Genomic DNA, 26,128 nt, shown 5'->3' on the forward strand with positions numbered 1-26,128 from the left:
GAGAGAGTGTACCCTGATCCAGTGTCTGCTGCAAGTAATGCTAAGCCATGGAGAGAGTGTACCCTGATCCAGTGTCTGCGCAATTAATGCCAAGCGATGGAGAGAGTGTACTCTGATCCAGTGTCTGCTGCAAGTAATGCCAAGCCATGGAGAGAGTGTACCCTGATCCAGTGTCTGCGCAAATAATGCCAAGCCATGGAGAGTGTACCCTGATCCAGTGTCTGCTGCAAGTAATGCCAAGCCATGGAGAGAGTGTACCCTGATCCAGTGTCTGCGCAATTAATGCCAAGCCATGGAGAGAGTGTACTCTGATCCAGTGTCTGCTGCAAGTAATGCCAAGCCATGGAGAGAGTGTACTCTGATCCAGCCCATACAGCCAGTTTGTCTATGGAACAGGATTTTAAGAAATACACATAATACGCAAGAGACTGATCTTGCTTCTGCCTTGAACTTCTGGAGAGCTGCTTCCAGCTAGAACCTTTATGTGGGTTTACTCTCACGAAAACAAGCGGTCCTTGCTACAGAGAAATATTAGATAAGCAGATTTTACAATATAAGAAGTACATGCAATCTATTTTTTTTTTTAAACTAAAGTTGTATCTATGTATTACACTATGTGGCTTCTCCAGTTTTGATTTTAAATATTAGTTCAACCATTGAAAACAATCAAAGATGAATGAACACATAACGAAGCCTGGATCCGACTAATCACAGAAGCCTGATTTTACTTATCTGGTACGGCTTCATTTTAGGATTGTGTGCACTTACATTTATATTTTCATACATTGTACTATTAAGCCTTCTATAGTTACCATTTTTGATAAATGCTGCTACTTGCTACTATAGAAGGTATACCACCACCTTGAAACGATCATGAGTGTGTTGTTTTGAAATTGTAATAATTCAATATATACAGATGTGTCCACATACATCTATCCTTCATGCGCTACAAGTCGTGCCACACATAACGTGGGAGCTCCGTGTGCCTCGGTAGCACCCAGCGTTCTCTGTGCATCTGCGGGTGTATCTGTATGTGACATACTATGTTACAGTGTCAGCAGCTGTAACACTGTAACGTAGCATTTCGCATGCAGATACACCAGCAGACACAGAGAACATAGGCATGCTGGATATCATTTTAATCAGCAGAAGCTACTTGTGCTAGCTATTCACATCACTGTGTGAATAAGACGCATTTAAAAAGGTAAAAAGTCGCACAAAATACGCTTGTCGATACACAGTCACTGCATGGCGTGATTCGAAGGGCTGTTTAACGCGAAAGGGGGCTAGATATAAGAGGAGACATCTGTATATAAACACTATATGGTCAAAAGTATTCGGACATCGGACTAGTACACCAACAGGGACTGTAATGACATTGTTTTCAATACAACATTTTGGAGTGTTTCTGTGGGGATTTGTGCCCATTCATTCTGTAGAGTATTTATGAGGTCAGGCACTGATGTTGAACAAGAAGGTTTGGCTCACAATATCCGTTCCAGTTCATCCCAAAGGTGCTCGATGGGGTTAAGGTCAGGGCTCTGAACGGGCCAGTCAAGTTCTTCCACACCGAACTCATCAAACCATGTCTTTATAGTCCTTTCTTTGTGCACTGGGGCACAGTCATGTGGGAATAGAAAAGGGCTTTCCCCAAACTGTTGCCACTACGTTGGAAGCATAGCATTGTCCAAAATGTCTTGGTATGCTGAAGCATTAAGATTGCCCTTCACTGGAGTGAAGGTGTCTAGCCCAAACCCTGAAAAACAGCGCCATACCATTATCCCTCCTCCGCCAAACTTGACAGTTGGCACAATGCAGTCAGACGGGTAACATTCTCAAAGCATCCCCCAAACCCAGACTCGCTCATCTGACTGCCAGAGGAGCATGATTTCACTGCTCCACAATCCAGTGTCTGTGTGCTTTACACCACTCCATCTGACGCTTGGCATTGGACTTGATGATGTGAAGCTTGCATGCAGGTGCTCGGCCATGGAAACCCATTCCATTAAGCTCCAACCGCACAGTTTTTGTGCTTACATTAATGCCAGTGGAAGTTTGGAACTCTTTAGCTATGGAATCAGCAGAGCATTGGCGACTTTTACGCCCATGCGCCTAAACAGTCGTTCACCCCGTTCTGTGATTTTACGTGGTGTTCAGCTTCGTGGCTGAGTTGCTGTTGTTCCTAAATGCTTCCACTTTCTAATAATATCACTTACAGTTGACGGTGGAACATCCAGCAGGGATGAAACTTCACAAACCGGCTTAATGCAAAGGTGGCATCCTATCACAGTACCACGTTTGAAGTCACTGAGCTCTTCAGAATGACCCATTAAGTATCACAAATGTTTGCAAACTGAGACTGCATGGCTAGGTGTTGATTACACCTGTGGCAATGGGTCTGATTGAAACACATCAATTCAATAGTGTGAACATCTGCACCTTCTTTTATTACTAAGCTAAATAGACAGTTAAAATGTGATATACAGATGCCCAGGATGAGTTATCTTTAACATGGTGTATTATATTCCCTGAGTGTTTACCATGTTAATGCCTAGTTATACAACTACCCGCTTCTGACTAGAGAAAGCTTTTAAGTTAGAATAGAACATACTGCTAGAGGCTGTGTAGTCTAGTTTGTATGGATATCAAAGTATATCTAAAAATCTATGTTACATATTTAGAGACATTAAGCATATAATTATGGTTTTGAAGCCTTTTTTTTTTTTTTTTTTAAACAACCCATCTGAAACAAACTAGAGATTTCCATTGCTGGCGATGTGCTGCAGGGCTGTGCACATTTGGCAAATTATGGTTATGCAGGCATCACAAGGTTTCCTGCGTTTCTCTATGGGGTGTGGGACGAAACTTGCAAAGTAGACAGACAGAATTTTCCGTAGCAATGTGGCAAATCGTATACATTGTGCCAACTTTAATTCCCCCATTTCTATTTTATTTCTCATTTAAATGCATTTTTATGCTCATATCACCTGAAGCTGACCCATCTGTTAGTTAAGAAATATTTTGGAATAGAAGGAACTTTAAAAGACTTGGAGAAGTAAGAGAAATATTCCTCTGATGAATTTACCTGGTGCAACGAAACACGTCAGTAATCGGCAAAAAACAAGTATATTAAACCCATTTCTATTACTACATGTTTGTGGATACTGTAAAGACATTTGCTTACATATAAAACACCTTTATTTCTATCACAAGCAACTAAAAGGTTATCATAAGAGCCAGAACAAACAAAGGATTAGTGGAGTGTTGAGATATTTAAGCAGTATTAACAGATTAGAATTTGGGACCGATAGTACATAAATGCGGGATCGTGTATCACCTAAATGTTCTGGCTAGACTTTACTTCCTTAGATGATCATCACAATTTGAGTGCAGCAAATTGAAGCTAAGAGCCAGACTCTCATACACACACATATATAATAAATAAATAGATAGATATAGATAGATATATATATATATATATATCTATATATATATATCCTATCCATGGTATTAGTAAGTGGATTTCTGAGGTGGATTAGTGTTATGGTCTATATTATACTTCTGTGTGTAGTGAGGTTATTTAACATGTTAATGCATATGAACGCCGCTAGGGAGTGTTACAATAATTTCCATTTTCTTGTCCGTTATTATAATAGTGGGACGCATTGTAAGGAATGATACTACAGTGAGTAATACAGATATTTGCCAATAAAATATGCAAGTGGTACGAAAATAATGGTGAATATTTAATCAACACCCCTTAGGTATACAATCATTAATAACCAAAAAACAAAGTGAAAATATAAAGATCTAAACAAACTTCCTATATTTTAAGATGGCTGCTCGGTCCTATATTTACAGATGTTAGCACGGTTGGATGATCTGTACAGAATGAAATGATACAAAGCACCCTTTAGTGCAGAAGTAAAACTACTACTGGTGAAGTAGCGAAAAAATAATAGAATGTGCTTACCAGAAAAGCCCAGAGATGGTCAGTGTGGACCTAAAGAAAGTATACGTATATGCATCTATATAGTAACTTTCACTAGTTTCACTTTAATGGCCATAGCACTTTATTCCACACCCTAACAGGAGACAGTCTACACTATGGGCAAAATGTATCAGGTGTGGTTCAAAGCCAAAACCACAGCATATAGTAAAAGTCATTTTGACTTTTAAAACTAAACCCACTGTCAACCTCCATCTGTTTCTAAACTCTGTGGTTTAGTAGTAATGGGAGCACTCTGTTTGGTGAGAGTGCAGCTGTTACCACACTCTCACTAATCATAGTGCTCCCATTCATTACTATGGCAATCACCTCTCATTCGTGACGGGGTCCATCACAGACAATTTATACGTTGTCTATATCAGTTTTTTTTATTTTTTTTCCCCCCAAGAACGTGCATACATGGATTAAAGACTAGCAACCCTGAGGATCGGGACTAATAAAGTGCAAAACATGGGATGTGTGAGGATCTGTTTAAAAAAAAAAAAAAAAAAAAAACTTGTAAATCCAGTGTGTGATTACAGCCATTTGTTTAACTTTTTTTTTGCAGTTGCACTGAAAGTACCAGTGCATGCTGACACTTGTGGTTCTCAAAATTCTCTGTAAGCCATTACAATGAGACACTGCAAAGCTTGCAAGGACTAGTAATGTACCAGTAAATTAAAATATATTTTCTACTACAGGTTGAGTCTTCCATATCCAAATATTCTGAAATACGGAATATTCCGAAATACAGAATTTTTTTGGCATGATTGAGATAATGAAACCTTTGATTTTTGATGGTTTAATGTACACAAACTTTGTCTAAGGCACAAATTCTTAAAAATATTGTATAAAATGACCTTCAGGCTGTGTGTATAAGGTGTATATGAAACATAAATGAATTTCATTTCTGTACACAAACTTTGTTTGAGCCACAAAATTATTGAAAATATAGTATAAAATTACCTGCAGGCTGTGTGTATAAGGTGTATATAACACATAAATGCATTCTGTGTGTATATTTGGGTTCTATGCCCAAGATATTTCATTATGGTATGCAATTATTCCAAAATACGGAATATTCCATTATCCAAAATACCCCTGGTCCCAAGAATTTTGGATATGGGAGACTCATCCTTATTAACAAAGAATTATTACCCCAACATCCAAAGTCCAGGGATGTTGGGATGAGCCCTAGCGCTATCAGCATGGGCAGATTTCTCCTGGGGAGGGGCACATTTTCTTTCTTTGTGGACCTGATCTCCCCCAGGAACATAGCCCTGTGCTGACCAGGGGCTGCGTGGCACAGGATGAGTGTTCCCCCTCTGAGGGATCTATGCTGCTCTTCACACAAAAAAAAAAAAAAAAGAGGCCACTGGAGAAAATAAATCAGGAGAGGAGTTTTCTGGAGTAAATTGTGGTTTTACATCATTTTTGAGTTTAGCAAATTGGTGGGATGCAAATCCCTCCGGTATTTCACATTGATTAGTAAAGTATGTCCCAATCTCATCGCCATGTCTTGATATCCAATGAGGTATACTTGCAAACCACAGATTGGAAATATAAAAGATAAATGGATTTAGACTTATTTTTTTTATGCACATTATATTATTTTTCACCTGCTTCCACAATAGTACTCCAACTATGACCCTAGAGGGTGCCTTGCTTGCTTTCAGATTATATAGTAGTAGTATGTATAGTTCACTGCAGTGGTAGAGCCAAGCAATGATTTTCTCTCTCACAATCCAGGTAGTAACATATGCAGTATACAGGCTTTGCACTTACACCCCAAACAAAATGGGTACAGGTTGAGTCTCCCATATCCAAAATGCTTGGGAACAGGGGTACTTTGGATAATGGAATATTCCGTATGTTGGAATAATTGCATACCATAATGAAATATCTTGGGAATAGGACCCAAATATACACACAGAATGCATTTATGTGTTATATACACCTTATACACACAGCCTGAAGGTAATTTTATACATTATTTTCAATAATTTGTGCCTTATACAAAGTTTGTGTACATTGAACCATCAAAAATCAGAGGTTTCATTATCGGAGTCATGCCAAAAAAATTCTGTATTTCGGAATATTCCATATTTTGGAATATTTGGATATGGGAGACTCAACCTGTACTACAATCACTAATCCTAATTTGGCACTACAGTCCAACTAACATGCTATGTAACTCATAACAAAGACACAATGTTGACATAATAGCTTATTAAAAAAGGGGAACAGTTGTGTTATGGGTACAAACAGCCTAGGAGCAGCCTGTGATTAGGGTAGTAACAGCAATGAATGCTTGTTGAATTTAGTGCCATTTGTTATTACAAGTTATAATTCCAAAACCCTGCAACCAGGAACAAATGGCTCAAACTAAAATGTAAAATATAAAACCATCCAGATTTTCTTATTCTAAAAGTACTGTACCCTATTATGGTTTGCCCTCCTCAGAGCTAGATCTGCTGATAACCTTTAGGACAGGGGTGGGGGACCTTTTTTTTGCCGAGGGCCATTTGGATATGTAGAACATTATTTGCGGGCTTGGTTTAGGCCATGCCCCCTCCTCGTGACATCACATGGGGGCAGGGCCACAATCGCCGGTGATTACAGCAATGGTCGGAGCATCCTGAGGATACTTATGTACTTAAAATAACCATCTCAAAAGCAAAGAAATTCAGAGGAATGTAATTTATGTTTTACTTCACTTTCATCAGTACAATACCACATACATTTCATATATCAACCTAAAAACCAAACACACCATTGTACAGGGGATAATCAGTGACTTAGTAGCACTGTATACAATCATACATACCTCTGGATTTCCACTCTGTGATCCAGATGACTGGCAGATCTATCTTTTTTAACCAATGTTGTACTGAAGCCTAAATTCTGCTTTCCAACAAAAGAAACAAAATAAAAAAAATTAACTTTGGTGGTTAGAAGGTAAATATTAAAACTACAACAACACAATGGTGATGCACTAATAAACAGATAAATAATATACTATGTATTTCCCGAAATGGCATCTATGTAATATTAATAATCTTTATAGAAATAGAATATGTCAGCACATATATTCATATTTACACTTATAATCACATTATCCAATATAAAAAACCAAGTGCACTCCTAAGAATTGAAATACATAGCATGTTATTTATCTGTTTATTAGCGCATGACTATTGTTTTGTTGTGGTATTTCTGTATTAGTAGTGGGCAGAGACAAGCCCATTTTGTGAATTTTCTGCTATTTCTCATAACATTTGATCCATTGATCAGCGCCCAGTCTTTTTTGTGTCTTTTTGTTTAAATATTAAAACAGTCAGTAAATCCATTCCTGGTTGGTTGTGCTGCTACAGTATATATTAATAAACATACCACGTATAACTTATGTATTGTACATGATTTGATATACGCTAGTTGCCAGATTGAATGCTCTGCCATACTTTACTTACAGTGGCATGAGAAAGGTTTTGCTCCCTTCCTGATTTCTTCTATTATTGCATATTTGTCCAACTTGATTGTTTCAGATCTTTAAACAAAACTGAATATACACTAAATATACCCGGAGTAAATACAACACACAAAAACATTTTATTAATTGAAGTGAAAAAAAAAACGGTTATCCAACACCTATATTACCCATGGTTGTTTCACCTTTAGCAGAAACAACTGCACCCAAAACACTTCTGATAACTGGAGATCAGTTTTCTACATTGCTGTGGAAGCAGGGCCGGCTCTAGGGGTGTTCGACCAGTGCGGTCGAACAGGGACGCCACCCATAGAGGGCACACCCCTCCCCAACATCCCGATTTCAGTGGGACAGAAGTGGCCCGCGGGTGGTTAAATCGGGAGGCAGGGGACCCCAACCGCCGCAGCTGTGCCGGACCCCGGAGTCTGAATGGATGCTGCAGGCATGCGCGCGGCATCCATTCAGTGATGGGAGAGAGCTGGGGAAGCCCAGCTAGTGAGGCTCCCCCCAGCCTGATGTTATTTGGAGGCGTGCCATGCGGGCACACCTCCAAATAATGTCACATATGGGGCGTGGTCTATGGTAATTAGGTCACGCCCCCATTTTCAGACACGTGCAATGTTGGAGCGCACTGTAGAGAGCCGGCACAGGGTGCTCCAACCCCTGGAGCCAGCGTCGTGTGGAAGAATTTTGACTCTTTGCAAAATCCTTTGATTCAGCCTCATTGGAGATTTTTCCAGCATGAACTGCCCATTTAAGGTTCTTCTACAACATCTCAATTGGATTCAAGTCAGGATTTTTACTAGGCCACTACAATAGTTTAGTTTATTTTGAGCCATTCAGAGGTGGACTTGCCTTGTGCTTCGGATCGTTGTCTTGCTGCATAACCCAATTGTGCTTGAGCTTCTGATCATGGACTCATGCCCGGACATTTTCCCTCAGAATTCTTGGGTAGGGAGCAGAATTCCTGATTCCATCAATTATGGCAAGTCTCACAGGTCCTGAAGCAGCAAGGCATCCCCACAGCATCACACTACCATCACCACCATGTTTGACTGTTGGTATAATGATCTTATTGTGGAATGCTGTGTTAGCTTTACACCAGATGTAACAGGACCCATGTCTTCCAAAAATTTACATTTTTGATTCATCGGTCCACAGAACATTAACCCAAAAGCCTCTTGGTTAACAGTGGTTTTCACCTTGAAAGTCTCCCATGGATACCATTTTTGTCCAGTCTCTTTCTTATGGTACAACGCTGACATTAACGGAGGTGAGCAAAGCTTTGAGGTTTGTCTGGGTCTTCCTTAGATGTGTGTCTGAGTTCTTACGTGACTTCCTGGATGAGTCGTCAACACAGTTTTGGAGGAATTTTGGTAGGCCAGCCACTTTGGGAAGATTCACCACTGTTCCAAAGTTTTGTCTATTTGGAGTCAATAGCTCTCACTGTGGTTCGCTGGAGTCCCAGAGCCTTAAGCTGGGTACGCACCAGGTTGATGGATCGGCCAGACAACCTAACGATTGCGAAGTGCGTACACACTTACCAATCGTTCTGCTGATGTGTATCTGTGCCATCATTACAACTGGGCAGGCATTAAAATTGCATGCCCAGTGGAAATGTCAATCACCGCTGGGAACCTGCAGCAAGTGCACGGACGCTCAGCATGTCGCCTGCACACACCAGCAAATGACCTATGTATCTTTCAGATATATCTGAATTGGCTGTACTTGCAGAGCCGATCCGATATGTCTGAACAACGTCGTTCACAGACATATCTAGTGTACCCACCTGCCGATGCACTATAGATATATAGACCGTTCAATGGAATGGCCAATATATCTGTCAGTGTGTACCCAGCATTAGAATTGGCTTTGCAACAATTGCATATACCAGGCATCCTAGAAAATCAGCATGTTTCCACTACAGCCCAAGGCTAAAAGTTTCATTTTGAGAAACTCAACAAAAAAAAAAAAATTAAATTAAGTAAATTGTGCTTAACTGTCATTCTTAGATTCAGTTATGTGGTGTAGACACAGTTGCGCTTCTCTTGGTCCACATATCTTCCAATTATTTTTATTCCATGCGATAGGCAAAACCAATAATTTTAGTTGGTACTTGACCACCAACCCGTGGCACCCATGCAAGTGCCCTGCAGCACCCAGTTTGGAAATCACTGCATATACTATGTTGGAGCAAATGGAACTTAGAATGATATCAGCAAATTGGTCAAAGAAAATGTGTGCATGCTTCCAATGTGCAATGGAATAGTGTAAGACGAGTGACCAAAGCCGTACTTGACTGCGGACACAGGACGAGACGTCCAGCAACAGCCAATAAGAATCAGGATGTAGGTGTAGAAGTGTCCCCGGCTCCATGCCTCCTCCCTGCCTCACAGCTCAGTGCTGGTCCCGGTGATGTGTGCCCGCTGCCACACCATTTTAGTGGGTTGTCAGTGTGCTTCCGTTCCCTTTCTGCCTTAGCTGTGCGCACCCAATCTCATTCAGCTCTGGCTTGATGGCTAGCACCCATTTCCTCTGTGACCTGGCTAGGAGGTTGGCACCCATTCCCTCTGTAACCTGGCTTGGAGGTTGGCACCCTTTCCCTTTCTGTCATTGCGGGGTGGTTAGCACCCATTCCCTGTCAGCCCTGGCTGGGTGGGTGGCACCCATTCTCTGTCTACCCTGTTGTCCCCTTGTCCGGGCGCGCCACAGCCCCTTTTTCAGGGATGCGCCGGACTATTCTGAAAGATTTTTGGCCTTTATAGTAGATCACCAAGTCCAGTACAGTTGACTTATTGTAACTTTATGAAAACAGATGAGGTAGCATATTTACAATACTTAAATAATAAAAACCAAGTGTGAGTATTGGCAGTCAGCACTGGCAAAGTTCAGGTAGGTTATCTGGAATAGGGTAAGCAGAAGTGGATTCCGAGCAATAACGGTGTTGGCAGAATTGAACAATAATTGCTCTTACTATTGGTAAATAAGAAAACATTATACTCACAATAGTAATGGCACAATGTTGCTGTAGCATAACATTAGGACTACTATGGTAAACTCATGCCACCTATAACAAGACACTGACTGCATTTTTCCTTTTCTCTAGGTTATAAGGAATCCCAAGATTTTATGATATAAAACACTCAGGGCCTGATTCAGACCTGGACGCTATTTGCGGCCACTCACTGACTAAAAAGGGCCAGCTATTTAAATCATGTGCTCGCACTGCGTCGCATAAAGCCGCCCACTAAGTAATAGCGAGCGGCCGAACTATGCGCTTGCACCTGTATAAAGACGCCCCTTTGCCACTTGCAACACACGTCATCTCCGGCAGTTGTAGGATTAATCGGGAACATCGAGATCCATCGGAGCTGCTCGCCTCGCTTGTGGTAGCCTTTTCCCACCACAACATTGCGAGCAGTTCATGTGTGTATTGACGCTACTTTGCTAATTATGCACACTCATTAAACTCCGTTCTGACGGTCGGGCACACCTGCGTTCGCACATCCACACCCCCGTTTACAAGCACCTTCCCCTGTTACCACCCACAAATGGCACTGTCACTCAAAATAGCGGCCCGACTGCGGGCTACGGGCAAGCACTTTCCCAATCGCAATGACTGGTTCGTGCACGCGCATTGCGACTCATACGCTTGCGCAGATTGCGAAACATCGCTCAATGCAAGCGAGCGCAGCATAGCGTCCGGGTCTGAATCAGGCCCAATGTTCTTATTTTCCACCATTCCCCTCCTCATATCATGATACCGCTACGGTCACATGCAGCATTCCCTGCACTAGCACAATTGTGCAAACGGTCAGGTCTCCACCTACCACAGAAGTGCACTTATTCCTTTTGTCAGTGGTTCTCAACTTTAACCCTCAAGTTTTCCCAACAGGTCATGTATTCAGGATTTCTGTCTGTGGAAGCAGGTGGGATAAATACTGACCCTACAAAACAGTTTAACTCACCTGTGTATGATTAAAGAAATCCAGAAAACATGACTTCTTGGTGGTACTTGAGTACTGGAGCCAAGAACCCCTGCTTTAAATACTCTATGCTGCTGGCAATCTTATTGGCTAAAGGTTTTTGACCCGCCTACTTCAAAACAGGCATTAACCAAACAAGCAGGCGATGAAAGTAGAGTAAAAACACACACTGAGAAATAGAATGTGTGATGTATAAACCAAATGTCCATAAACAGGTGCTTTGCCTGATTAGAGCAGGGGTGGGCAGTAAGCGGCCCCCCAGCTTTTGTAGAACTGCACATTCCAGCATGCCCTGTCACAGTATTGCTATTTGGCCATGCTAAACCTGTTGCAAGAAATGCTGGGATTTGTAGTTCAACAACAGCTGGAGAGCCTCTTACTGCCCACCCCTGGATTAGAGCAAAGGTTACTCGTGTAGTTTGATAAAAGGGCATAGTCTGCAGCTAAAGATTGAGTACAATAGACACATACACGGAAAAAGCATGCTACAATGATAAAGGGATGGGATTTGTCTCGATTTAGCATAAAAGTAATCTGGTCTCTATTTACGGATGTTATATATGAAAAAAAAATTCTCTCTGTGCTTCACAGGCATTTTCAATTATTTTATGAATGTCACACAAGCAAATAAACATCTGCTGGTATATTATGTAGAACTATTCAAGCAATGTTTTTCCCAGCCTCCAAAAAACAAAGAACTACAAAGAACAAGTGTTCATATTCCATAGTTTTAACAGTATAAATCATTAACACGTTTCACAATATACCCTTGAAGATGGTGAATGCTTTTTATATTAAAAATAAAATAAAGAGTAATTTATTCTAAAATAATATTTATTTTCCATAAATCCACAGGTTTCCAGCCAGTCAGTTCCTGCCTTGTATGACTGATGGAGGTTCCTGGCTTTATTCAGATTTTATTACATTCAGCTTAAGTTGGCCTTCACAAAATGCCAATATTCTGACAGCACTACGTGGCCATTACAGCTAACCGAAATGCCCCTTAAGATCTTTCTCCTTATTGCAAAGTGGCATTTGATCATATATTATCACAACTCTCATTTTTAAACTCTGTGGTTCCAATATCAGCATAAATACATTATCAAAGTTTGTTGCTACTTCTAAATTGCTTTGCATTGAATTCAAGTATCTCGTTCCTGGATGTATTTTAATCTCCTTACTGATGGACTGCTATAAGGAATTACAAATCTCAAACTATGAGCATTAATAAAGAGTTATATAAATGTATTAAAAGTCTACCCAGAAAATGTCCTAAAACCAATAAATGAGCACATACAATGGTTATTTTCCCAATTAATGACAGATAAGCCCCCCCCCCCCCCAATGACTGCTTAGAGGTTGTGGTGCATATAAAATAAAATACAAAACACTCACAGTAATAATTTTCATGAGGTCTCTTGGTCCAATGATCTCCGGGTCATATTTAATATGAGCTTTGTTTGTTGCAAGAGCTACGGAGCTGTAGAGCACGCCTTTAGTGTTCATTAGACAAGACTCAATTTTATGTACGCAGGATGCACAGGTCATCCCCCTGACCTGTCAAAAGAAAAATTGAAAACAAAAAAGTACAAAACTGCATTAAAACACATGGGATGTAATAAGGTGTTAGTTTGGAAAATGAGCGAGTATAGAACTATACCCGCACATTTTCAGAACTCTATTTAATAGGGTGTAAGAACATGCAAATTCCCATGTTTCTCACACCCCCGAAACTCACAATGGCAAATCACGCATCCAGATGTTTTGCCATTGTGAGTATACAAGACAAGCAATGTAATAGAGTGCGAGTGTTTAACTCGCACACTATTAGTGTCTGTAAACGCAAAAAAACAGACCTGCTTCAGGATAGCCAGAGCAGGTCCGAGTTACACAGAAAGATGCACAGATATGTTTAAAAAAAAAAAACATAATACCATAAATAAAAAAATAAAAAAAAAATGATGACCTCCTCACAAGTATAAACAGCCCCGGGCTCTGTTGAGCCTGTCCTGGTTCTTAAAATACAGGAGAAAAAATGCATAGGGGTAACCTGTATTTTAAGAACCAGCACCGGGCTATGTTGAGCCTGTCCTGGTTCTTAAAATACAGGAGAAAAAATGCGTAGGGGTAACCTGTATCTTAAGATCCAGCACCGGGCTATGTTGAGCCTTCCTGGTTCTTAAATTACAGGGGAAAAATGTGTAGGGGTAACCTGTATTTTATTAACTGGGCCCAATTGTGGAAATACAGGGGTTAAAAGGAGTAGGGGTCCCCTGTATTTTTCATAACCAGCACCGGGCTCTTTCCAGCCGGGGTTTAATGCCACAGCCGGGGAACCCTTTCACCGAGTCCCCCGGCCGAAGCATTACACCAGAGCCAACTCTGGGGATCCCTGGAGAGGTGCAGTTCCCCCTCTCCAGAGCTGATCTGTGAAGGCTTCTGTATAACTTGGATCTTTTAATGCTTGTGGCATTAAAAGGTCCAAGTTTTCATAGGAGAAAACTCACCCGGACTTGCATAATGTAATAGCCTCGAAACACAAATTTGCAAACTCGGACCCTATTACATCTCGCACAATGTGTTTATGCAATTCAAGCAATTTCTGTCTATCACACCTGGAATCCCAACACACAGACAGAAGTCCTGACTGGAGTTATTCAGCATTGTGAGAAGAAATGAGTGCACTCTGATGCAAGTGTGTGAATTGAACAATTTTGACACTAGACTAAAATAAACTGGATGTTTCATAAAAAGTAGCTCATATTGAATAAAATGTTCTATTTCAGGTGGGCATCTCGCTCTCTGTGAATGTCCTAATGCTTATTAACTACAGGCTGGACTAGCCAAGTGAACTATGCTTATTAGCTACAGTATGGGAACAAACCCTGCAGATATTAGAATACGCTGACTGGATACAGGTAGCAACAAAAGCTAAAAATTATTTTGACAAAAAAATAAAATAAAATACTCTATCATTTATATTAGATCTGTCTACAGCACATATTGTACAGTCCCCATCACAGTATATGATTATTATTAGCTTACCACCAACTCTAAGACTCCATCTCCATCCTCATAATGTTCTAGCACAGATGCCTCAAAGCCCAGCTCCTGGATCAGCTCAGCTACGGCAGATGGCTGTATGATGACTGGGTTGTATCTCACTTCAGCCTTCCCTGCCATTAAGGCAACTAGAACAGATTCTATGCCTAAAATGCAGACGGTGTCCTGGTTATAGTCAATTATACTTCGAATAATAAGATATTTATATTAATAGCGACTTTTCTCCAAATTTTATTGTTAAAAAGAGGTGAAAAGGTAACTAAATCTCACGACCTACACCAAGCAGAGCTTTAATTGAGATATGTATATTTGCTTGGACCCTATGCTGCCAGCCACGCCACTAACCAGGATAAAGCTTCCCCACCTAAGGAACAAGCAATAAAACAACCAGGGGGAGATGTACAAAGCTCTGGAAAGTGATAAAGTGGAGAGTGATAAACGAGCAGCTCCCAACTGTCATGTTACAGGCTGTGTTTGAAAAATGACAGTTGGGAGCTAAATGGGTGGTGGTTCATCACTCTCCAGTTTATCACTTTTCAGAGTTTAGTACATCTGGCCCCCAGTGCCCTGCGTACATCAGGACCTCTGACTCCTATCTATAACAGAGGCTTCTCCTCTTCACGATCCAGCACACTAACAATTTACCAGACGATCTGCTCTATATGGAACTATACCATTCAGGTCTGTTATATATGCACTTTATCCCGCCACAGCTTACATGCGATATTGTTGGCTAGCTGTAATTACAGCAGTAAACAACAGAGGTATTATCCCACCGTGTTTACACAAGAACTTCTGTACGTGACAGTGGCAGAGAATTCAAGTCACCTAGTTACTTATCTTTATTCTTCACCATGTAATATATATTATTTTCCCTTCCTTTCTCTTATTTGATTCATACGATTTAGAATAAGTTTACAACCAAATTTTTATAAATATTGATATTTAATACTAGAGACTTTTAGTATAATCTGGTACATGAGTGCACAGTCATTATCTTCTTACAAGTGTTAAAGGGAATGCACACCCCTATTTATCTGACAGCAGCACTCTTCCAGGTTGGCTCCAAATAAAGCGCCATGTTTTGACAAATTTTCTGTTTTGTAACCTTACAGAGTATTCATTTCAAAGATGATCATGCTAGAGAGAAATGCAGTATAGAACACTGTGGGAACTCATGTAGTATAAGGGAAAACAAATGTCTCTTTAGATCAGGGGTTCGGAACCTTTTTTCTGCCAAGGGCCATTTTGATATATATAACATTATTTGCGGGCCTGATGCAGGCCACACCACCTTCGTGTGATGTCACACAGAGGCGGGCCACATTCGCAAGTGATTACAGCAATGCCTGGAGCAAACTGAGGATGCTCCGGGGGAGCTGTAAGGGCAGTGTGGTATGACCATTAGAAGCATCCTAAGGATGCTCCCGGCGGCACTGCTGCATAGATTCTGGCTACAGGGTGCCATTCTAGGCACCCTGCTAGCCAGCTGAGGCTAGCAGAAAAACGCTCAGAGGGCCAGACCAAATTATTCCGGGGTCTTATACGGCCCCCGGGCCTGAGGTTCCCCATCCCTGCTTTACAGACATCTTTAAACAACTCCTATGAGCCAAACACAGCCTGAGATAAAGATAATTTATTTCAAATAGATTTTTTACAGCTTCTTCTCTGCCACCTCTCAACTGGCCCATTAGATACATGCCAGGCAACGAAAAACTGTAGGTTGCACAGGTGAAACAATTAGCACAGTATTATTATTGTACATATGAGCCAACCTTGTCCACAACTGTATAATGTTTTGTCACAGTCCAAGAGCTGCAGGAAACTCCTTTCCTGCAAATACACCAGTGTGTGCAGAGCAGGTTTCTGAAAGCACAGAGACAGCGCTCTGCATTATGGAAGATATAGCACTTCAACTACAGCATTAGGTGATGCAGAGTGCACTGCCAATTTGTATTGAAGGCAACAGGTTTGAATTTCTTCAGACGCAAGCTCTTACTGAATGGCTGTCACAGGACATTTCCACACCACCACGAGAAATTTCAAAATGGATTGTATTAATTAAATGCTGTAATTAACTGTATACAAAAAATTATGTGAGTTTTCAATTAAAACAGACACTATTACAGAAAAGCTGTAACAATGTACGATCACCTGTTTCCTTTAGATTATTACGGTTCCTGAACGGTCAGTGGGCACTATATCAGCCGACAGGAACAAACTTCAAAACTAAACACTTTACAAAAGTGACAGTACATTGTATTGTATCAATGGACCTTTTTTATTATTATTTTCAATCTACTGTGTAATATAATATACCATATGGGAACATAAAACAAATATGTCAAATCAATAACAAAACCATGTCGTGTAAAGAAGAAAATAATTTTTAGTGTTCCCGCTAGGCTGTTTTAGCGGGGCGCGGCGCCCTGCCCTCCTTCTGGAGGGCAAAAAGCACCCTGCCCTCCAGGAGGATGGCAAAAAGCGCCCTGCCCTAACAGCCTGCGGGAGCCGTTCTCACCAGCGGGACGCAGTGTCCCGCGGGTGGACAAACATGCGGTGACCCGGTCACCGCCGGGGAATAGACGCCGGGCTTGGGGGCTGCCCGGCATGTCCGTAAGCGCCGGGCACGCCCCCAAGTATGACGAAAAGGGGGACGCGTCTTATAGACACGCCCCCTTTTCGGACGCGCGCGCACAACATTGCCCTCTCTAGCTCCGGCGCCCTGCCTGCCGCCGGAGCTCGAGGGAACACTAATTTTTGTTGACTTTTTATTTTTAAGTAACATTTTCTGAGTGAGAGGGATAGGGAGGGTGTATTTTGTTCAAGTTTTGTTTCTTTAAATGGAAGAGGTGTTTGTGTTTTTGTTACCATCTAAATAAAAAATAATAATAAATTGCAGAAAAACTTGGTGGGAATTTTAATACAAAAACAAAAAAAGAAAAGGATGAAAATAATAAAAGGAAACTAGACTAGTAGTGTCACCAATGGGGAGGCAGAAGCTGCCAATATATGTACAACTCGTTTCTTAGGCCATCAGAGTAGCGAATACAGCCAATTCCATACCGTAAGGAACCAGTAGTTCCCTCTTCCAGTTTCATGGACAGGTCTCACCTTAATTTAGTATCACAAGTTTTTATTCAAATATTTATCGGGGGGGGGGGGGGGGATTTCCTGTTGTATATTATGTGCATTAGATGGCTGCCGTCATGTCTCTCTGTAAATAGCTCTACATTCTTTTCTGCAAATTGGAGTATTAACTCGTACATACGATATGGTTCCAGGTGCGGAGCAGGTTTAAGATCCAGACAGACTGCTGTGTGCAGTGTGCTCACTTCATCTGCACTCTATGCTCTGCAATTACCAATATCAGAGCTCCAAGGCTGTCTATGAAATCCACGTAGGTCTTAAGCCATTCTTGCACTCATGAGACATTGAGGGTTTTCCTAGATCAATGAGAGCACTGTATAGACTAATGAACCCTGTTTTAAATGTCTACATTTGGCTGCTATACAGCTGAATGAGACTTAAAAAAGACACAATTCTGGATGTCGACATAACATACCACATCCCATCAAAAGCATCGGGTGTGCTCTAGCTGACTGTCTATTGCAGAGGGGCAGGAGTACTACAGATTCTCAGGTGTACACACATGTATATGAAAAATAAATTAAGAGGCTGCTGGTTTGATAAGAAAAAAACCCTCACAATTAAGATGGATCACTTGTATGTCTGACCATATTGGGAAACTGAAGGTAATCATTTAGAAGTCAGAACCAGGAAATAACTGACCTTCTTCCCTGCGGAGATTCCGCTCTATATTTGCTACACACGAAGCACACGTCATACCAGAGACCTGAATGAAACACTTGTTTATTGTTCTGGTGTCTTGTTTGCTGTGTATGGGCGTTTCTTTGCTTAAGACGTCTTCTGGCTGGCAAAAAGTGCTAAGAGGTTTTTGTAAGGTTTCCAATGTAATGTCAGTTAAGATGCCTGTTTTAAAGGAAATGGAAACAAAGTGATAAATTATAATTTCATTTATTTGTGGATTTTATTAAAAACGCACTTGTCAATACGATTTACCGTTTTTAAAAAACATATGTAAAATTACATATAGAGATATATATATTAGATATATATATATATATATTATATATATATATATATATATACACATATATATATATACACATATATATATACACACACATATATATATATATATATATACACACACACATATACACACACAGTATATCCATTTGTTTGAGGTAAGCTTATAGTTCATGGTTATCCTCATTGTCATCTCCTCCCTTTATTTCTGGCATTTCCTAATGGCAACAACTCCAGTATGCAAACATGACCATGCAAATGTGCACCTACCCCCATGAACTTCCATTTGTGATTTTAGTGCTACACAGAACCTAGCTACAAAAGGATTGTGTTATGTTCCCAACATTCCCTACGGAATGTCACATGCACATCAGTAGGAGACGGTGTAAGCAGCACTCTAACAGTGTAATAGATGGGCCTAGACAAAGTGCTAATTACAAAGGACATAAAAAGATATTATAAACCCTTATTGGCAGGTTTTAAAGTTACAGTGTAGTTTCTTGTGGAAGCTGACAAATTCAAATTAAGCTTTGAAAATGGAAAATGCACTATTAGGCACAACAGAAATGTGTACATTAAATGTACAGTAATCAATAAGAGAACCTGTTGGGTCTTCATCATGCAGCGCTGATGTATAATGCAATGTGCAACGCTGATGCCCTCTCAACCTAGTATTTATTATTTTATTACCAGGTAATTATATAGCACACACATTCTGCAGAGCTTTACAGAGAATATTTGGCCATTCACATCAGTCCCTACCCCAGTGGAGCTTACAATCTATGTTCCCTATCACACACATACACACGAGGGTCAATTTTTTTTATGGGAGCCAAGTAACCTAAAAGTATATTTTTGGAGTGTGCGAGGAAACCGGAGCACCCGGAGGCAATCCATGCAAGCACAGGGAGAATATACAATCTCCAAAAGGTAGGGCCAAGGTGGGAATCGAACCCACGACCTCAATGCTGTGAGGTAGTAATGCTAACCATTATACAGTCAGTGCTGCCCAGTAGTAGTAGTATGACAATGTATATACTAGGGATGAGCGGGTTCGGTTCCCTGAGAACCGAACCCACCCGAACTTCGGGGATCCGGGGCGATCCGAGCCCAAGCTCGGATCTCCCTGTCTGCCCCGGATCCCTCTCCCGAGGCAAAACCTCGAGATCTGCTGTCGGATCTCGAGGTTTTGCCTCGAGCGGCCATTTAAAAAAAAATGCCTTTGCCTTTAATGGGCAAAGTGCTGATTGGCTGACAGAGCAGTCTGTCACGGCTCTCAGCCAATCAGCATTATGGTGCTCATTTGCATGTAGCACGGACTCGTGAGATCCGTGCTACATGCATCTGTGTGATTGACAGTGACACAGAGCACAGATGGGTCAGTGAGACCCGTCTGTGCTGCTGTGTATTTCAATGACACAGATGCACGCACGGACCAGGAGATCCATGCTACTTGCATCTGTGTCATTGACACAGAGCACTAACGGGTCCGTGAGACCCGTCTGTGCTGCTGTGGTAAAAAAAAAAAAAAAAAACCTGTGTAAAAAGAGAAAAAAATGGCGTGCCCCCCCCCAAAAAAAGAGCAACCAGCCCCGGGCATTAGTGACCCAGTGCTGGGTGTGCTTAAATACAGGGGACAAACGACATAGGGGTCCCCTGTACTTAAACACAACCAGCACCGGGCTAGTCAGAACCAGAGCTGGTTGCCAAAATACGGGGGACAAACGACGTAGGGGTCCCCCGTATTCTGCGCAACCAGCTCTGGGCTCTGATCCGGTCCTGGTTCTGGAAATACAGGGGAAAAAAATGAGTAGGGTTCCCCTGTATGTTCCAGAACCAGCACTGGACTTTTTCTAGCGGGGGGCTGATGCCACAGCCAGGGGAGCCCTTTCACCGGGCCCCCCAGCCGCAGCATCAGCCCTGACCGCTAGTCAGCCCAGGCCGGGGATCCCTGGAGAGCTGGGGACCCCCCCAATAAAGGGGTCACCCTCTCCAGGGCACCCCAGGCCCAGGCTGATAGCCCGGGGCTATCCCCGCCACCCCTGGTGGCGGTGGGTGGCGGGTTGATTGTGTGGTGTGGTGTAAATAAAGAATATCAAACATTGTCTTTACAAGTAGAACTGCAAGTCCCAGCAAGCCTGCCCCGCATGCTGGTACTTGGAGAACCACAAGTACCAGCATGCAGGGCATTAAGGGCCCACTAGTACCTGTAGTTCACCTGTAAAAAAATGTTTAAAAAAAACACAGGACACACACACCGTGACAGTATAAGTTTATTAAACATACATACACACACACACATGTACACATACTCACCTATGTAACCCTGTAGCATCGGTCCACTTGTCCGGTAAAGTATCCCTAGGGGACCTGTGAAAAAAAACATACTCACCATCTCCTATGCGAGGTTCTGTCCTCTTCGTTCCAAAGTAGGCATCCCCGGACTTGGCAAAAAAAAAAAACGAAAACGCGATCCACGAACTTAGTACCGTTCTATAGAACGGTACTTCCCGAATGAGAGCTTAGCGGCGGGGTATCACCATGGAAACCCCGCTGCTAAGCGTTCATTGGCTGAGAGAGGCCATCTCCCGTCTCTCTCAGCCAATGAACGGCTCCCTCCATTGTAGTCAATGCTGGGAGCCGCAAGGTTATTAAAGTTTACCCTGCGGTTCCCACCATTGACTACAATGGAGGGAGCCGTTCATTGGCTGAGAGACGGGAGATGACCTCTCTCAGCCAATGAACGCTTAGCAGCGGGGTTTCCATGGTGATACCCCGCCGCTAAGCTCTCATTCGGGAAGTACCGTTCTATAGAACGGTACTAAGTTCGTGGATCGCGTTTTCGTTTTTTTTTTTTTGCCAAGTCCGGGGATGCCTACTTTGGAACGAAGAGGACAGAACCTCGCATAGGAGATGGTGAGTATGTTTTTTTTCACAGGTCCCCTAGGGATACTTTACCGGACAAGTGGACCGATGCTACAGGTTACATAGGTGAGTATGTGTACATGTGTGTGTGTGTATGTATGTTTAATAAACTTATACTGTCACGGTGTGTGTGTCCTGTGTTTTTTTAAACATTTTTTTTACAGGTGAACTACAGGTACTAGTGGGCCCTTAATGCCCTGCATGCTGGTACTTGTGGTTCTCCAAGTACCAGCATGCGGGGCAGGCTAGCTGGGACTTGCAGTTCTACTTGTAAAGACAATGTTTGATATTCTTTATTTACACCACACCACACAATCAACCCGCCACCCACCGCCACCAGGGGTGGCGGGGATAGCCCCGGGCTATCAGCCTGGGCCTGGGGTGCCCTGGAGAGGGTGACCCCTTTATTGGGGGGGTCCCCAGCTCTCCAGGGATCCCCGGCCTGGGCTGACTAGCGGTCAGGGTTGATGCTGCGGCTGGGGGGCCCGGTGAAAGGGCTCCCCTGGCTGTGGCATCAGCCCCCCGCTAGAAAAAGTCCAGTGCTGGTTCTGGAACATACAGGGGAACCCTACTCATTTTTTGTCCCCTATATTTCCAGAACCAGGACCGGATCAGAGCCCAGAGCTGGTTGCGCAGAATACAGGGGACCCCTACGTCGTTTGTCCCCCGTATTTTGGCAACCAGCGCTGGTTCTGACTAGCCCGGTGCTGGTTGTGCTTAAGTACAGGGGACCCCTACGTCATTTGTCCCCTGTATTTAAGCACACCCAGCACTGGGTTACTAATGCCCGGGGCTGGTTGCTCTTTTTTGGGGGGGTGCACGCCATTTTTTTCTTTTTTTACACAGGTTTTTTTTTTTTTTTTTTACCACAGCAGCACAGACTGGTCTCACGGACCTGTCATTGCTCTGTGCCAATCACACAGATGCATGTAGCACGGATCTCCCGGGTTCGTGCTACATGCAAATGGGCACCATAACGCTGATTGGCTTCCTGTCTGCCACTGCAGTGCCACTCCTAGATGGGCCACGTGTTTGTGCCGCCCCCTTGTGTCGCTTAGCATAGTCATCCAGCTTCCTCGGTACAACCTTTTGGCCTAAAAACAATATTGTGAGGTGTGAGGTGTTCAGAATAGAGTGGAAATGAGTGGAAATTAATGTTATTGGGGTTATTAATAGCGTAGGAACAAAAAAAGGCCCATTTATGTGATTTTAGCGTTTTTTTTTTATTTTTTAAGAAAAAATCCAGATCCAAAACACAAAACCCAGAACCCAAAACACGGAAGGGTGGTTTTGGCAAAACCAATCCAGATCCAAAACACGAAGAAAGATCCAGATCCAAAACCAAAACACAAAACACGAAAAGTGTCCGGTGCACACCCCTAGTATATACAGCCATGGCCAAAAGTTTTGAGAATGACAAGTATTGGTTTTCACAAAGATTGCTGCTTCAGTGTTTTTAATCTTTTTGTCAGATGTTACTATGGTATACTGAAGTAACATTACAAGCATTTCATAAGTGTCAAAGGCTTTTATTGACAATTACATTAAGTTTATGCAAAGAGTCAATATTTACAGTGTTGACCCTTCTTTTTCAAGAGCTCTGCAATTCACCCTGGCATGCTGTCAATCAACTTCTGGGCCACATACTGACTGATGGCCACCCATTCTTGCTTAATCAATGCTTGGAGTTTCAGAATTTGTGGGATTTTTGTTTGTCCACCCACCTCTTGAGGATAGACCACTAGTTCTCAATGGGATTAAGGTCTGGGGAGTTTCCTGGCCATGGACCCAAAATTTCAATGTTTTGTTCCCCGAGCCACTTAGTTATCACTTTTGCCTTATGGCAAGGTGCTCCATCATGCTGGAAAGGTATTGTTTGTCACCATCAGTCTGTCCCTGATGTTTTTACTGGAGAGAAGTGGCTTCTTTTGCTGCCCTTCTTGACACCAGGCCATCCTCCAAAAGTCTTCGCCCTGTGTCATGCCAACAGTAAAGCATCCTGAGACCATTCACGTGTGGGGTTGTTTCTCAGCCAAGAGAGTGGGATCACTCACAATTTTGCCTCAGAACACAGCCATGAATAAAAAATGGTACCAAAACATCCTCCAAGACCAACTTCTCCCAACCATCCAAGAACAGTTTGGTGATAAACAATGCCTTTTCCAGCATGATGGAGCACCTTGCCATAAGGCAAAAACAATAACTAAGTGGCTCAGGGAACTAAACATCTAAATTTTGGGTCCATGGCCAGGAAACTCCCCAGACCTTAATCCCATTGAGAACTTGTGGTCAATCCTCAAGAGGCGGGTGGACAAACAAAACCCCACAAATTCTGAAACTCCAAGCATTGATTATGCAAGCATGGGGGGCCATCAGTCAGTATGTGACCCAGAAGTTGAATGACAGCATGCCAGGGAGAATTGCAGAGCTCTTGAAAAAGAAAGGTCAACAATGCAAATATTGACTCTTTGCATAAACTTAATGTAATTGTCAATAAAAGCCTTTGACACTTATGAAATGCTTGTAATGTTACTTCAGTATACCATAGTAACATCTGACAAAAAGGTCTAAAAACACTGAAGCAGCAAACTTTGTGAAAAACCAATACTTGTGTCATTCTCAAAACTTTTGCCCATGGCTGTAGTATAGTATGTACATAGTATAACAAAGTTAACAGCCACAGTGTGAGATAAGAGGTAGGCAGGCTCAGACTTTCAAGCATTTGAGGAACAAACAGATTCCCTTATGCATGAAATAGCTGCAGTGCAACAAGTTGCTAATGCGTTTCTGGTTGGGTACGGGATGCCAGCGCTTGGGATCCCTGCTGGTCAAAATCCAGACGCCGGCATCCCGACAGAGTTAGGATACAGAAACTGTCGGTAGGTATCCTAACATTCCCCCCTCCCTACCATAACCCTCCCCCTCACCAGTGCCTGAACCTAACCTCCCCAAATAGTGCTTAAACCTAACCTCCCCATAACGACACCCTAAACTTAACCCTCCCCCCTTAGTGCCTAACCCTAACCCTCTCCCTAACCCCGCTACTGACGTTCAGGATGCCGGCAGGCGGGATGCCGGTGCCAGTATTCTAAGCGCCGGCATCCCGTGTGCCGGGTTTTGACAACATCCCTGCTATACATTGTGTTTTTGCTTTGGGAAATGAACACTGCAATATAAATACAGCCAATTCTTTGTAGCTTTAGATTTAGCATACTGTACATTGTCAGGACAATACGTCCCTTATGTAACAAGGTTCCTTGCTGGCACATGCAAGTACACAGTTAGCATAGATTTGCATTTCCTGTCCAAACACACTAGTGTTTTGAAGAAACTCAGGAAGCAATTTTACTTTATAATACCTGTGCAATGTTGTTCCTGCACAAGGATAGTTACAATAATTAGAGTAACTAAAAGCCAAAAACCCCAGGCGCATCTTTATTTACAATTTTATTAATATTCTATTTATAAACTTTGACCTTGAAAACTGACAGGAGTGTCCCTCATCATAAAGGTTGTCCTGAAATTGTGACAATGTGCAATTTTCATGACCTGCGCATCCGCAGTACTTACCCGATGGCTCCTATTTAAGCTGCAAATGTTCATGAAAATAGGACATCCTTGAACCAGTAATTCAGGCTTGTGGACATTAGAGAATTTTTAGGATTGGTACTTTGTTTCACTTTCCATTTAAACAGAGAACACAATTGTAAGAATATGTGGCAATGCACAATCATATATAATAGAAAAATGTAAGGGATATGGTATAACGGTATTAAATGGAAAAAGTATTCTGATACTTACCATCTAGAGAGGCATCAAATCCCATATCCTCGATGTCTGCTCTGATAGTTTCTGGATTGGTAATATTAGGATTATATTCCACAGTCCCATTTTTGTTTGCCAGAGACACGTGGATAGATTTCACACCTGGCTTCTGAGAGAGGACACCCTCAATTGATTGCACACAAGAATTGCAGGTCATCCCTGAAATATTGACCACAGTGACTTTATGTGAAGGCTCCCGACTTGTCCGGTTAGAAGATGCTTTTTCTATGCAAGTGGTTTCTGATGACCGCTGGGCACTGGAAGATTTCCCACATTCCGGTCCATTACAAAGACTCACTTTAAATATACCTGGTGACAAAGATTCTATGGCTCTACATACTGCATCTGAGCTAGTAAGATTTGGATTATAATTTACCACTGCTGATTTTTTTTCTAATGATACTTCAACACTCGACACTCCAGGATGAGAAGAAATGTTACTTTCAATATTTACCACACATGATTTACAGTGCATGCCATCCACCTGGAGTAAGACTCTTGTTAGGTCACTATGAGACTTTGGTCTTGTTTGAGCCATGTCCCCATTACCATTAGTCTGTCCATTTGTCAAACGTCCAACATCAATGACTCCCAATTTTTGAACTGGCTTATTCTTAATGGATGCTGTAAAACCAGCTTCTTCTATTTGGCGCTTTATATTAGCAGCTGTGATGAGGTGAGGCTGATAAATAATGTGAGCTTCTTGGCTGTCCAGGGACACTGGCAAGAAAACAATATGTT

At 42.2% G+C, this 26,128-nt stretch overlaps 1 protein-coding gene across 1 annotated transcript in view; it reads right to left on the reverse strand.

Annotated features, from left to right (window-relative positions):
- Positions 1-26,128, reverse strand: part of ATP7A (ATPase copper transporting alpha) — a 152,387-nt gene that overhangs the window by 52,090 nt on the left and 74,169 nt on the right. The window contains exons 4-8 of the mRNA XM_088445554.1: positions 25,364-26,107; positions 18,317-18,517; positions 14,507-14,670; positions 12,857-13,018; positions 6,816-6,892 (exon numbers count right to left, since the gene is read on the reverse strand). Coding sequence (XP_088301680.1) covers positions 6,816-6,892; positions 12,857-13,018; positions 14,507-14,670; positions 18,317-18,517; positions 25,364-26,107 — 1,348 coding nt within the window. The remainder of the gene's footprint in view (positions 1-6,815; positions 6,893-12,856; positions 13,019-14,506; positions 14,671-18,316; positions 18,518-25,363; positions 26,108-26,128) is intronic.

Source organism: Taudactylus pleione, unplaced genomic scaffold (assembly GCF_031769625.1).
Source record: "Taudactylus pleione unplaced genomic scaffold, aTauple2 ptg000381l, whole genome shotgun sequence".
Classification (NCBI taxonomy): domain Eukaryota; kingdom Metazoa; phylum Chordata; class Amphibia; order Anura; family Myobatrachidae; genus Taudactylus; species Taudactylus pleione.